Source organism: Corvus kubaryi, unplaced genomic scaffold, assembly GCF_017639235.1.
Source record: "Corvus kubaryi isolate FWS band 111438036 unplaced genomic scaffold, C.kubaryi_AGA036_p1.0 37385, whole genome shotgun sequence".
NCBI classification, from domain to species: domain Eukaryota; kingdom Metazoa; phylum Chordata; class Aves; order Passeriformes; family Corvidae; genus Corvus; species Corvus kubaryi.
Genome location: NW_024581127.1, coordinates 33,166,992 through 33,181,703, shown reverse-complemented (window position 1 = coordinate 33,181,703; position 14,712 = coordinate 33,166,992). Strand labels below are relative to the sequence as shown.

The 14,712-nt window shown below is 39.1% G+C and overlaps 1 protein-coding gene across 13 annotated transcripts in view; it reads left to right on the top strand.

Annotated features, from left to right (window-relative positions):
* Nucleotides 1-14,712, top strand: part of PTK2 (protein tyrosine kinase 2) — a 193,984-nt gene that overhangs the window by 154,740 nt on the left and 24,532 nt on the right. For all 13 annotated transcript variants that reach the window (XM_042036272.1, XM_042036271.1, XM_042036260.1 and 10 more), the window contains 7 exons: nucleotides 143-240; nucleotides 2,935-3,019; nucleotides 5,809-5,909; nucleotides 7,197-7,312; nucleotides 8,120-8,220; nucleotides 9,105-9,194; nucleotides 10,471-10,675. In XM_042036272.1, the coding sequence (XP_041892206.1) occupies nucleotides 143-240; nucleotides 2,935-3,019; nucleotides 5,809-5,909; nucleotides 7,197-7,312; nucleotides 8,120-8,220; nucleotides 9,105-9,194; nucleotides 10,471-10,675 (796 nt within the window). The remainder of the gene's footprint in view (nucleotides 1-142; nucleotides 241-2,934; nucleotides 3,020-5,808; nucleotides 5,910-7,196; nucleotides 7,313-8,119; nucleotides 8,221-9,104; nucleotides 9,195-10,470; nucleotides 10,676-14,712) is intronic.

The following is a 14,712-nucleotide window of genomic DNA, read 5'->3' as shown; positions in this document are numbered from 1 at the left end:
TAGGTTGGTGTGCAGCAAATGTTAATCTTAGTTATTCATATGTGAGACATTTGAGTGACTTACTTTGAGTTTTGTGTCTTGTGGATTATTTCCTTGCCCTTCAGCAAAAACTTAATATTTCAAGTCTGTTACATTCTTGTAGCCAGAGATTATGAAATTCAAAGGGAGAGGATTGAGCTGGGGCGCTGCATTGGGGAAGGACAGTTTGGAGATGTGCACCAAGGAGTTTACATGAGCCCGGTAAGTCTCACTTCTCAAATGAAAATAAGCAATAAAACTTTTCTAGGTTAAAAAAAAAAAAAAAGTGTATTCCTTAGAGGTCTTGGTCTGAATCTTCCAGAATGAATAAAAAATTGCTCCAGCGATAATCTCACCATCTCTCTCACAGCAAAGCCTAATAAAGTTCCTATGTTTTACTGAAATAAAATACAAAATACTTGAACATTGATCCAACAAAATCCCAGTGCACAAGAATCACCTCAGTCAAACCAGGGAGGTTGGCAGGACTTGTGTAATTTAGGATGGTGCTTATGAGTTTTTCTAGAAAGACTAAGATTTCAGTTTAAATAGATCAAAAAAGTTTGTGTAAAACGGTAAGAGAAAGCTGCAAAAAATAGTTAATTTCAACAAATTTCAAGGCTTACAATAAAACAAATACGTGATTGTAAAATGAAGATTTATTTCATGTTAGAAGAAATTGCTGGAGTTTTTGATACATTATATAGGAATTCTTGTAGACAATAATCTAATTCTAACTTCAGAAACAGCTGGTTAGAGTCCTGGGCTTGGTGGGTTAAATAAGTCTTCAGTGCAATATTTAAGTAAATAAGGGTAAATGTTCTGTTTCAGACAAGTTTGAAGTCTGGTCTGATACCCTTACTTAGAAAGCACATCTAATATACTTCACATTGAGAGAGATTCTTATTTTTAATTTAATTCTGTCCAAGTTAACAGGAGTACCAAGGAGTAAAGTTTCACTCACTTGGGCCATGGTGGATAAATCTAGAGCACTGTAAAACTAATTAAAGACCCTTTTCTTGGGGACTGTTGCTTTGAAAATGTTGGCTGTCTCTATTATTTTTTGTGAATTGGAAAACAGATTTTACTCAGGCATCTGTTACGGTGGTATCCCCACTGTAACAGGCATCCTGTGCTGACATTTTTAAAGAACAGCCTGTTGATTTCTTTTATTAATAAAAGTTTACTACATTTAAGGCACTGGAATATGTGAAGGTGAAACAGAACAGTGATGTCATTAAATTTTAATGTTCTGGTCACAGAGTGTAACTTATACTCTGGGAAGAAATCTTACAATCAATGTAAGATTAGTTCCAGTGACATGGTAGTGTTTCCATGTATATGTTCAGCTTGAGTGCAAAGATATAGGGGGTATTCCATGCCTCTTGTTCTGCTAGCTCAAAGCTGAATCTCAAAAATTCCAATTATCCCTGTTCATTGCACTTGTAAAGCCCTGATTCTAGTGACTGTGCAGCATCCACCTCTCCTGGCATGCTGCTTTCTCCCAGGTATTCCTGAAGGATCAGAGCCAGGCTGTAAGTGTAGGGTACTGAATGGGAAATGGGTGTATAGATACAGGATCCTATTGGTCAACTGTAAGCAGTAAGATTGTCTTTAAAGGCTGATTAACTGTGGAATTAATCCCAAAGTGTTATTTAAAGTACCATTTGCTGCTCAATACAGAAAGCGTGGCCCGTCTGATACATCCTCACTGGTTTGTGTCTTTATCCAAAACCAAAAGATAACAAAACCCCAGTATCAGGCCTTTTCCAACGTTTATTCTGCAAAATGTCTTTGCTGGTTGCAGACACTGAGATTCTTCCTTTTGCTCTTTTTGGTTAAAGGATATTTCAAAAATTTGATGTGTAACACCAGGATAGGGATGGGTCTGGCAGGCATCCAGAGGTCTCATCCCCAGGCTGATTGTTCAATCCTGGTTTCATAAGGGAGTAAAATAATGATTTGCCATCAGTTTTTTTAGTTAGTTTATGGGCATTTGATGTGTGAGAAAAGGATTTAATCAATGTTTTCCTGCAAAGTCAACTTGAAGATCTCTTTTGTGAGCAACTTTGAAAATAAGACATGTAGCCTGCAAAATATAAATACTATTCTAATTCTGGTAATGTTTGTCTGTAAATAGATTTAAAACAGAGCAAGCATGAGCAGGCATAGAACATAACTCTGAATCTTCATCTTCTACTGGCCTTAAAAATTGGATGAGGGTATTGAACAAGCCCATACCTATTGCAGAAGCTTGGTTTTAAAACACTTCAGCTACTCTCAACCCATCAAGAACTTCTCATTTTTCAGTATGCGGAGGGTGAGAAATCAGATGGGAAAGTCCATTTGATTTTAAATACATGTTGTTCTGTTCAACTTGGTTTTAAAGCCTTGATCTAACTGATTGTGAAGATAATAATGTAAAAATCTTTGGTTTACTTTCCTTTGTAGTTTGAGTTCACAGTTACAGCCAGTCTTTCCTCTGAGAGTGCCCCAGAAAGTCCTTCATTTGGCTTTCTGGGTTTCTTGCTTGTATAAGCCAAGTGTGGGTTTTAGCCGTTATCTCCTTTTTTCCTCTGTTTTTGCTACTGTTAAGATTTTACCGTCCTCAATGATGCTAAAAAGTTTACAGTACTATTCAGTTAAACTTACCATCTTTTGTCATAATTTTTCCACAATTTAACATGGTTTAAAACATACTAAATATTTCCAAGACACATTAGATGTAAATATTGTATGCAAGGTGTCTTGATTATAATGGTATTTTAGCACTGAAGCTTTCAACATGTTATTTCTCAAGTAAAGGTATTTTATTTAATAGTAATTTTTTCCAAAGCAGTTTTGCCAGAATCTTGAAGGATGAAGAATTTTGTTTGATGGGTTGTATTTCAGCTATTTCTCAATAATGTCTTTCAGGAAAATCCAGCTATGGCTGTTGCAATCAAAACATGTAAAAACTGCACTTCAGACAGTGTTAGAGAAAAATTCTTACAAGAAGCCTGTGAGTATTAAACGACTTCTTTTGGGATCACTTTTGTAACTACTCCTTGCAAAGACTAGGGCCACCTGTGCCAGAAACTTCTTACACTGATGTAAATATTTTACTGATATTTATTACGCCTGATGTTCTCCCCTCCTACAATATGTGCCAGGGGACTGCTTTACATCCTTGCATTACTACCCATGTATATGATTGGATGTGGGTTCTTTAATTTTCCGAATTGAGTGGTGATGTCTGACTCCTGTAGGGCTTTAGAACCAGTTTTGGAACATGAGATCTGATCCTCTATTTCCTTCTTTTTTCCTCAATGAATTAAAAGACACAGCAGTTTCTCCACTTTATTGCTTTGGAAGGTCAGGTAGTTGTCTTTGCTAGAAATGTTGTGTCTAAGAGAGATCTGCTTTGAAAATTCAGAATTAAAATCTGTGCTAGAATAGACCATTTTTCTAAATAATTGCCCACAAATGTTGCATTCCCCAAACAGGACATTTCACGTATGAAGGAAGGCTTTTTGTTGAGGTGAATAGGAACAGAAACTTTTGTAAGAATATTAAAGTTACTGATTCCTTTATTGTTTAGTTTTGCTAGCAAGTTCAGATATGGCACTTAGGCCTCCATTTTTGCCTATTATCCCCTGCTGTTGTATACCTCTAAATGTTGTAAAGGTATTGTATTTTATCAATAAAGTAATTGGTTATGGTCGGATGTTACAGTATATTTTATTCACTAGTCCTTTACTCAAGGATTTTTTTCAACTTGTTCAGATCTGTGTTCATAGCTAATGGATTCTTATTTTTGAATGTCAGATTTTTTGTAAATTACTGTAATTTTTTCCATTGCATTTCTGTCTGTTGGAACAGTAAATACCATTGCTTACAGTAACAACTCAGCAGTCACAGGTAGGCTGCTGTCTCTTGGCAGTGTAGAAAATAATTGCTCATTGAATGCTGCTTGTTATGCTTCAAGTTTAACAGATTAGGAAATGCCACTGTAATCAACATGTAAATAGTACTTTTCAATTTTGATTTAATAGTTTTGCCATTTCTTCTTCTTCTTTTTCATTCTAATTCCCATCTGTTGCCTTTGTCTTGTGTTCAGATTGCAAACTCGCTCTCAGAACAGTTGGTTATTTCACTGAATTAATAAATTTATTTCCTAGTATTTTAATACTAGGAATATTAAGATATTTTGAGGTTTGCCTATGGTGGAGTTTTCAACACTGAAAAGATTTAGCAGCTGTTATTGCCTGTATCACATTTCACCATGTTATTTATTGCTTTTTATTAATGTTTTAAGCTATGTCAATGATAGGGATGTTTGCTTTGTTGCTTTTTTCTCTGTATTATTCATAACATTAATATTTTAAAGAATATATGAAGTTAGCCTGTGAAGTTCCTTTGCAGGAAGGTACGTTACTAAATCATTACAACTTCTGGCCCTACAAACAGGATTGTTCAAGGATTTTTGTTGGGGTTGCTGTGTAGCCATGTACAGAAGTAGAATTCAGAGCTCATCAGAGTAGAAATCCAGAAACACCTCCTGGTTTTTAGCTTGTGGTTAGTTTAAATTTAAGGCAGAAGAAAATGGGTTTTATTCTTGCCTAACTTGAGGCAGACTGAAGCAGACTTTGCAGTTTGGTAATTGCTGTGTATTTCTGCTGACACTACAAACTGCAAGTGTAGAAGAGAAGGTATTGAAGGGTCAAATGAAGGATGTTTGTCAACAGTACATAAAGGATGTTTTTGCCATGCCTGTGTTGGGAGAGATGCTGCCCCTCTGCTCCTCTCTGGTGAGACCCCACCGGCAGAGCTGCATCCAGCCCTGGCGTCCCAGCACAGGAAGGACCTGGAGCTGTTGGAAGGAGTCCAGAGGAGGCCACAGAGATTCTCCAAGGGCTGGAGCACCTCTGCTGTGGAGCCAGGCTGGGAGAGTTGGGGTGTTGAACCTGCAGAAGGGAAGGCTCTCGGAGACCTTGGAGCACCTTCCAGTGCCTAAAGGATACCTACAGGACAAATGAGGAGGGACTCTTTATCAAGGAGGGCAGGGGTGGGACAAAGAGTGGTGGATTTGCCTGAAAGAGGGCAGGTTTAGATTAGATTTTTGGACAAATTCTGTGAGGGTGGTGAGGTCCTGGCACAGGTTGCCCAGAGAAGCTGTGGCTGCCCCATCCCTGGAGGTGTTCACGATCAGGCTGGATGGGGCTTGGAGCAAGCAAACTGGGGGGATTGGAACTGACTGATCTTAATGGTCCCTTCCAGCCCAAACCATTCTGTGATTCTATGATTCATGTCATACTGTATAAAACATACTGAGACTGCTCTGCTGGGACTGAAATTAACTCCAAGGAAAATCAAATGATGTAATGATTAAATAAGATTTTTGTTTATGTCATAATCTGGCAGACGTTTTTTCCAGTAATTGAATTATACTGAGTGTTTCTTCCTACCTCCTCTTCCAGTAGAAAGACACAGATTAACTGGTTGTGCACTGGTTTGAGAGGGTATTTTATTCACTTAGGTTAGAGGCGGAGCCTGACCTGACTGGCACCTTCCACAGCAGTTTGCATTTTTGTGAGTGAAGAACAGCACAGCTCAAGCAATGAGTGTTTCTTATTGCCCCCAGCACATGGAGTGACCAGACATTACTGCTTGCAACAGTTGTTTCAAGTTGTTTCAAGTCCTGCGATTATATTTTCTGGCCATGGGCTAAATGCTTCTTAACCAACAGCTTTATTTTTGTTTTTAAAAACGGTTTTATGTAACACACTGAACTTTTTGATTTCCTTTTAGTAACAATGCGTCAGTTTGATCACCCTCACATTGTGAAGCTCATTGGGGTTATTACAGAAAACCCAGTCTGGATAATCATGGAGCTCTGTACTCTTGGAGAGGTATGAAAAATCCTTGTGCAGTCTGGTCTCTTCTCTTTTAGCTCACTGAAAAGGCTGAAAAAACACTTCACAATACTAACCATACTATCAAGCATGGTATCTTACTCCTTTGCAGACTTATGAACTCAGAAACAGGAGTGGCAGCTTTTGACTTTCTCCTCTACCGGGAGAACTGCATCAGCTCATTCCAGAGTGATTTAGTCAGAGTTTTCGAGCATTCAATTGCAGTTCCAGAGTGAGAGCATGACCTCTGTCAAGATGATGATAATGTGATAATCAGTTAAACAGCATTTGCAAACATACCTTCCAGAAGTGAAACTGCGCATCTTTTATTCTTCCTCAGTAATGCTGCATTTTCCCTTGAAACATTGAATTTCTTACCTTTTTTTTTCTTCCAGTAGAATATCTGCAGCAGAGGCCCTAGATAAGATGACTTCCCTCATTATTATGTTTTTTGGATGAATGCTTTAAAGAAAACTAGTTCTCACTTTTTATAATTGATTCGTTTTCTTTGAGCCACACGTTTCTGAAAATGTGAGCTGCGGTGATGTTTCATACAGCATTATATGATTGTCATTGCAATTACCAAACTGCAATACATTTAAAAATAAAAAAAAAAAAAGGTGGGATGGGCAGAACAACCTGTAGTGGAGAAGTCATTTTCTGTCAGTAGATTTCCTTTCCAGTGCTCAAGTCACTTTTCAAAGCCTTGTTTTGATTCATAAGGACACTCCAGTGCCACCTTCCAGGAGGTCCTGCCTGCCTTACACTGGGAATATAGCTTACAAATATTCTGCACTGATACTGGCTACTCTGAGCTAAATACAGTTGTTTCAGCACATGTAGGTTAAAACGAATTATTAAAATAAATGCTTCTAAAACAATACTGATGAATCTGTGTTTGGCTTGGCCAGGTGCTGTTCAGTTCTGAAGTGGTTTAGGCCGTAAATGGAGGCTGCACTAAGGGGTAGAAAAAACAAAAAGTCCAGGAATGCTTCACCCTGGAACAGCAACAGCAGATGCTTTTCAAAAGGAGACTGAAAGGAATGCACAAGATTACTAGTTATTTTTTTAGTTTAACAGTTTTCATGTAGAAAAACTGCTTGAATTCTAATGCAGTCACAGTTCCTCATGGGAAGTGGTTTTCTTATCCAGCCTTTAAGGGAATTCAAACTCGTTATTTCATTGATACTCATGTAAACCTTGCAATTTGAAATATGCCTTTTTCAAATTTCTTTTTTTTTTTGTCCTAATATCTTTCTGGTTTTTTCTTCTTGGTGCAAAAAGTTGAGGTCATTTTTGCAAGTAAGGAAGTACAGCTTGGACCTGGCCTCTCTGATACTCTACGCTTACCAGCTTAGCACAGCTCTTGCCTACTTAGAGAGCAAAAGATTTGTACATAGGTAAGATTTCATACATATATATTGGTATTTTTGTATGTCACTGCTTAAAATTTTAGGGAGTGTCAGTTTTGCAGCGGTTTCCACTAAAATTACACCCTTTTCAAGGGTGACACCTGCTGGTTCACTCCTGGATTGACTTGGAGCTGGTGCCGGATTTCAGTCAGAATCGTTTTCAGTTGTTGCTTTGTGGTTACAGTATTTTTTCAAGCTGTGAGTCAACTGTAATCTTTCAAATACAGAAAAGCAAAACAAGGGCAGATGGCTTCTTAAGTAAAGAAGAGGGGAAGTAAAATATTTATAAAATACAAGTACTTGCTTAAAGAAAACGAACCTAAACTTCTTTTACGGTGTGTTTTGAATTTTATTCCCTTGAATGTGAATGTGAGTTTCTAGGGAGAAGAGACTGGCTTCAGCCTCTTACTGTGTGCAATTAAGAGGTCACAGCACTCCAGTTGTTAAGTACAATTAATTTTGAACTTAAGAAATTTATTTGTGTTTAAATACTCACTAATTCTGTATATGTGTTGTCATAATGTATATGCAAACACTTACATATAAAGTAATAGCTTTGCATATATATGTAGATATTTATATTAAAACATTGTAAAGAACAATGGGGGAGAAAAAGAGGCTCTGGGAGGACCTTGTTGTTCACTACAGTGAGAATTTGAGCTCCTTATTAGGAAGCCTCATACGAGACTGAGCTCAGAGTTCCTTACCTTTGCAGGGCAAATTTTCTTCAGGTGATGATACTTCACCACTTTATGTTTTAAAGTTACTAGAAATACTGTCTCCTCTGTTTGGCAGGGATATTGCTGCTAGAAATGTGCTGGTATCTACCACTGACTGTGTGAAATTGGGTGACTTTGGTTTATCCCGATACATGGAAGACAGTACTTACTACAAAGGTGAGCTGACCCTCTGGATCCTTCTTGCAGGCCAGTGAGAATACGGTTGTTTCTCACATTACTGAGGAATTGACCACATTTCCTTGATCTAGCTGTTGCATTTGTCTAAAAAGGCAAGTCATTCAACAGTTGAATAATGGCAGTAAAGTCCTGCATGTGCTTAAGAAGAAGGATCACAAGGTGTGATTTAAGGTGCAAAAGGTAGCAAATTCACGTGTAGGTACAGATAAATGTTGAGTTTGTGTTGTCATTGTATGCTTCATATTTCACATGCCACTGTACTAGGGAGATTCAGTACAAAACTGCCTTTGAAGCCTACTTTTTTCCCCATTTTGGATGGAATACTGAGCTTTGGTGTCTCCAGCAGCTGAGAGATGTCCTGCAGTGCCTGATAGATGGGAAATGCAGCAGGAGAATAGAGATTGCGTGTTGGGTAGCATTCCAAAGCTGGTCTATATTATTAAACCATGAGTACATAAATCTCATCTTTAATATTTTTCTGGTTTCATATATTTTAAATTACCCATTATCTGTCCTCTTACACTGTGTTATGTTTCCTTGTTTCATTTGTCTCACTTTGCTGAGCTACATTTTATCTTTTTAATTGCAACGGTGGAAAATAATTTTGACATGATCATTTCTTGGTGTGTTTTGGGGTTTGTTATTGGGGTCTTTTAGGGGAGGTTTGGGGGATTATTATTATTATTTTGGGTTTTGTTGGTTCATTTCTCTATTTCATGTAAAGCCAAACAACATAATATATTGATATTTTAAGTGCTTCACTTGAGATTGGTTTTGCCTATGAATTACTGCGTTGGGAACAAAATCTATTTTTGAGATCTGTAGTGAGGATAACAGCCTTCCCTTTCTTGCCTTCCCTGTAGCTTCCAAAGGAAAATTACCCATCAAATGGATGGCTCCAGAGTCAATCAATTTCCGACGGTTTACCTCAGCTAGTGATGTGTGGATGTTTGGTAAGTGAACTCCAAATGGCGAGGGTTCTTTGTGTCCTCTTGGAGAAGTTTGGTGTTTCATTTTAACTGCTGTAAATGAATAATTTCCAAATATTTGTCACAGTTTTGACTGTACATTCTGAAAATCCAGTTTCTTCCAGCATGTTTTCCATCTCTGTATTTTTCTTTCCTTTTCCTGCTCAATAAGCCTGAATTTTCATGGGCCTTTTTACCTCTAGAAAGAAGCTGGCAGAAATGAAGGTACAAGGAAATTACCACATAGTTATAACAGAGATTATTTTTATCTGTTGGTTTTGGTTATGTTTTTTTGTGTTATACTGTTGTCCTTTGTTGTTTTTCTTTTACATTTTGACTTCTTTGTGTTCATACATGTTTCCTTGCTTAATGTGCAGATCATCCTATGAGATACCCAATTTCCAGATCCTTAATGCTAGATTCCCACTTAGCTTGTCTTCTATAGCTCCTGGCCTCCTACAAAATACAACCAGAAGCTCATTAAATATAAGGGTAAATGGACATATCCTGAAACCTTGATCTTTTTCTCAAATATACAACATTTTATATGAATCTGATGAGCTGTGCTCAAGCTGGTGCTGACTGCTGGCCTGTACAGACAGAACACAAGTTGTGTTCGGGAGCAAAGGTGATGAGATTTGGAATAAGAGCAGGACAGTCAAGTAACAGGTTTACTCTCTTTACAAATTAAAATTTGAATGTTTTTAAGTGAAGGGTTTATAATAGTTTGAACAAAACTCTAGTACTGTCAGAGTTAGAAAAATGAAGCCTATGGAACATTCTGGCCCATCCTAAACTGACAGACCATGTTTCCCTTTGAGCTTTTAATGCAGTTTCAATAGAAACTGGTTTATTACATGTTTTCAGCACAAAAAATGTGGATGAATGCCAGCACTAAAACACCCTCAAAGTGAAAATACACTTTACGTGTCGAAACAAGGCACTTGGAAGGTGTCAGAGGGAAAAGCAAACACATTCTGCCTCATAAGAAAGGAGATTTGAATATGAGCAAGCACTGATTAAGGGCAGGTAAAAGGCTGTGTGAGCCAGCTGTGGGTCACTCTGCCTCATCCATAGGTGAGGCTGGTGCTGTGTGTGTGATCCTGCTGTAGTCACTCCCCTGCTACAGGTAAGTCCAAAACGATTCCCTAGCTATATATTTTGGAAGAATATTAGTACAAAATTGGGGTTTGTTTCTCTTTTAACAGGTCTCATTGTTTGCTCACAGCGAAGAAAATGTGTTTTTGTGTGTGTTCCTCAGGTGTGTGTATGTGGGAGATCCTCATGCACGGGGTAAAGCCCTTCCAGGGAGTGAAGAACAATGATGTGATTGGGCGGATCGAGAACGGTGAGCGGCTCCCAATGCCTCCAAACTGCCCTCCCACCCTCTACAGCCTTATGACCAAGTGCTGGGCCTACGACCCCAGCAGGAGACCCAGGTTTACTGAACTTAAAGCACAACTCAGGTAGGGTTTGACTTCTGACAGGTGATTTCCTTTGTTCAGAAATACTTTTGTTTTACCTTCTGTTCCAGTGTTTTGGTTCTGTGGAAAATGCGAGGCACGGTGTATTGAGTTTTTATCTTCAGAAGGCCAGGTTGTTGCTGGTCTTTGGGAAAACTGGGCCTTATCTGTTAGAGAAAATTCGTTAATAAATTCAAATAACTGGAAATATGAATCACCTCCTTTCTCTCCCAAGAAAAACTCCTTGTCTGACTAGCACTTCATTTATAATTTTAGCAACAGTCCTTGGGGAGTGAGTTAGAAAGAATTAAGAGTGATTATCTAAACAAACATGCCGTGAGCTTCTGGAGTAGAGATGTATCTTTACTTAAATAAATGAAGCATCAGGTGAATGCTCTTGGGATTTCTTTCCATGCCATGTAGCACAGGAGTTGCACAGAGACAGCTGTCCCAGGGCAGTTGCAGAGCCTGCAGTAAATGCAGCATCACAGACAGAAATTCCTTTGCCCTTTGTAAACCAGGATATAGACTGCTTTGTGTTTATCTTGGAAAGAGTGTGAGCACACACCTTGGAGAGCAGTCTAAATTCACACCTTAGTTTATTCTGCAGCAATATATTCCAGTGTCCATATCACCTTTCACCAGCCCCAAAGTGGGAATGATATTTAACTTTGAAACATCACTGAGATAATGTGCAGGCACATTCGATATTTGTGACCAAACTGGGTCACAGACGTGACTTTTGGATTTTATGACTGCTCAGGATGTGTTTGCGTAAGTCAATACAAGCTTTGAGTACCACATAGGTTTTGCACACTGACAGTCCACACTGGGATTTGTTGTAATTCATTGCTTAAATGATTTGGTTTTATTTTAGGTCTTGCTTCAAAGTTGTGCTTTGTGGCATGTTTTATTTTCATAATACCATTTTTTTGCTTTCACTGAATGTGCACGGTTCAAGATAATTCACTGGTGATTAAAATGAGGAACAATTTCAATATATTTATGACGCTGATTCAGACCTGCTGTATGGAGAACTTAAAGGCCTTTAAAGTTCTTTCCTAATTCTTAAAATTTCATACAGTTCCACCGTCTGTTACTCTGGGAGCTCCTGTTTAGACTAGTAATTTGTAGAACTAAGGGAAGACAACTTTTCTCACAAATAACTTCCCATCCTCTTCACTGTGTGGAGTTAACACAAAGGGAGGAATGTCAGGGCTGGACAGGCTTTGCAAGGAAAAGATGTGACACAGTTGTGTGATTTAGGTAATAGGTGGAAATGGGTAATTCACTTGCTTTTTCTCTTTTTTTTTGACTCTGAAAGTACAGGATGATTAATAATTTGCAGCCAGTTGTACTGATAACTTAAAGCTGGTTGGCACAGATGAGAATGAAGCCCTAAAAAATGACTGGAAGATGGCTGTGGTGTGTAACCCCAAGCAGGGAGTGTCTCACCAGGAAGGAAGGAGGATGAGTAAACCCAGAGTGTGCCCAAGAGCCTGGCTGTCCTCAGAACTAGCACTCAGGGCATGCAGGAACGCAGGGTCTTGTTGGTTACACATGAAAATGTTTCCCAATGTGCATGGGTGAGCTCTGAAACAGGTCACCCAGAAAGACTCTGGAATTTCCATGCTGGCAGATACTCAAATTTTGATTGGAAAAGGCTCAGAGCAGCTGGCCCTTGCTGTGCAGGGAGCCCAGCTTCACCAGGAGACTGGACTGGAGACCTCCAGGCATCCCTTCCATCTCATTCTACGTGAAAGTGTGGAGGGGTGTTTGCTCCTCTGGTCATGCTGGGAGATTGAAGCATTGTTTAGAGGGCAGCCTCTCTCCTGCAACCCTAAAAGTTTTTACTCTGTTCCCACAAAAGCATGGAGCTTTCTGCCACTCCAAACCAGTGACCTTTATCTCCCAAAGTTAGGCAGCGTGGTTGTCCTTAGGGCTGCTTTGCTCTGCTCCAGACAGAGTCAGCCTCTCGCTGGAAAGGTTGCCAATTCCCTGATGCTGAGGCAGTCTCAGGCAGCTAGGGAAGATTGGGTTTCAAAACTCAAATTCCCATGAACTTGCAAAAACAAGCCATTTCCCTGGTGGCCTTTCCCTGTGGTGTTGCTGCTGCTCGTTCTGGATGCTGTCCAGAGTAGTCTCTTCAAGCTGAGAGCAGACTGGATGTTTGCTTGGAGCCAGATACAGCACTGCAGCATTCATTCCTCTCTGGTTTAATGAAAAAAACTCCTTGGCTTTGGGAAAAATCTTCTGCATCTGGAATAGCACTGATGGGAGCATAAGAGTTTCGCGTGCTCTCTGTTTTTTGATGCTTTTCCCGTCTCATAGTAACAGCTGCTTTGCCCAAACTGTATTTGCAGCTGATTGTGCAAGGCAAAGGTGCTGATTTCTGCACAATTTATGTACTGTTGTTTGTTGCTACATATGAATTTAAGTACTGTTATTAGGGTAGTAATTTTATAGCATTTGATCTGTCTGAAGTGGATGTGGTTGAGTCAGTCTTCCCAGCAAACACAGAAACAAATGGGTGGATTGTGGATTTCCAAATGTAATTTATCCTCGCATTCCAAGTCCCTTTTCAAGTGGTGGAGGGGGGTTAAAAGTCAGATTAGGTCAGGGCAGTGAGGTACTATCCTGCTACTCCTGCAGTTCTGACTTGGTCAGAATTAGAATATAGGGCATTTTTGATTGGGAAGCGTGTGTTGCCTTGCTGGTTTTGTGTAGAAGACGTTTTTTGTCTTGCACTACATGGTAAATAATATAAAAGGATTTCGATTTTAATTTTAAACTTTCAAATGAATGTAATTTCATGACATTTTTCACTCTATCACTGGAACAAATTTTCTTTAAAGTACCTTTCATGAACCCTCTTGCTACAAATAGCAAAACAAGCAGCAGTTGCATCATTGTGGAGATGAGTGTCCCTGTTGCCCATTGTTTTAACAGTGCTTAACCCCACTGGCATCCTGGAGCTGCAGGTTTTCCCCCCATAAAAAGAATGGGGGGGGGGGGGAAAGAGACAGATTCTATGCTTTTAAAGTCTGGTTTTATGACAAGAGTGAGATAATTAACTGATGAGAACTGGACTTGAGCTTTTTGTCACTGCATTTGATGTAGATCCTGAAATGTTGCTTATAAATGAAAGAGAGAAAACTGCTAAGAATGGAGGCAGTTTGAGTCCTCTTCTTTTATGGCATTCTGACAAAAAAATACTATAACACATAATTGAAATACATGATGGCAGCTGCAAAATGCTTTGTTATTCTTCTGTTCTTTGACTGTGACCATTAGGAATAGTCCATAATCCATGTAAGAGTGCTTTCAGATTAGAACAGTATGTGCAGATATGCTCATCTGCATCCAACTTTGCATTTCTGGTGGCAGAGAGAAAGAAAGAAGCTGCTTGTTGGGGATCAGCACTTAAAGTAGGTTCCCACACCACTGTAGCAGGAGACACTGGTGCTGCTGTGCCTTTCGGAATATGAGGATGCAGTTTGTTGTTTTAAATATTCCTACACTGAAAGTCCCCATAAATGTTTCCTTTTCGCTGTCACAGGCCAATTTCAGTAAAAAGTCCTTTGTAAATTAAATAAGTTAATCAATTATGCAAACTTGTAATAGTTGAGATTTTTCTTGAGCCTCCACCTCTCAAAGAAGCGGAATTAAGTTTGTATGTGCTACCTCAAGGTTTGCTAGGGGAAGCATAGGGATAGAATTCCCTGCTTGCTCCTCTTCGCTGCTAAAAATATGTACAGTTTGGGAAACTATGCCTAGATCTGACTTCTCCTGACCTTCTGCAAATTCTAGTAAACTGTTCAGAGAACTTGAGCAGCTGCACTGAGGAAACGTCAAAAATATCTCTTGGCACACTCTTACTTCATCCACAGACCGGTCTTCCCTTTTGAGAAAACAAAGACCTTTCTGTGAGTCATTTATATTCCTTGTGGCTTTTTTGAGTAGTGCTTCTCTGAAGCATTTCTATTTTATATTCTTGTCAGCAGAATCAAGGGCATTCAAGTACAGATGCTGCTGCAGCC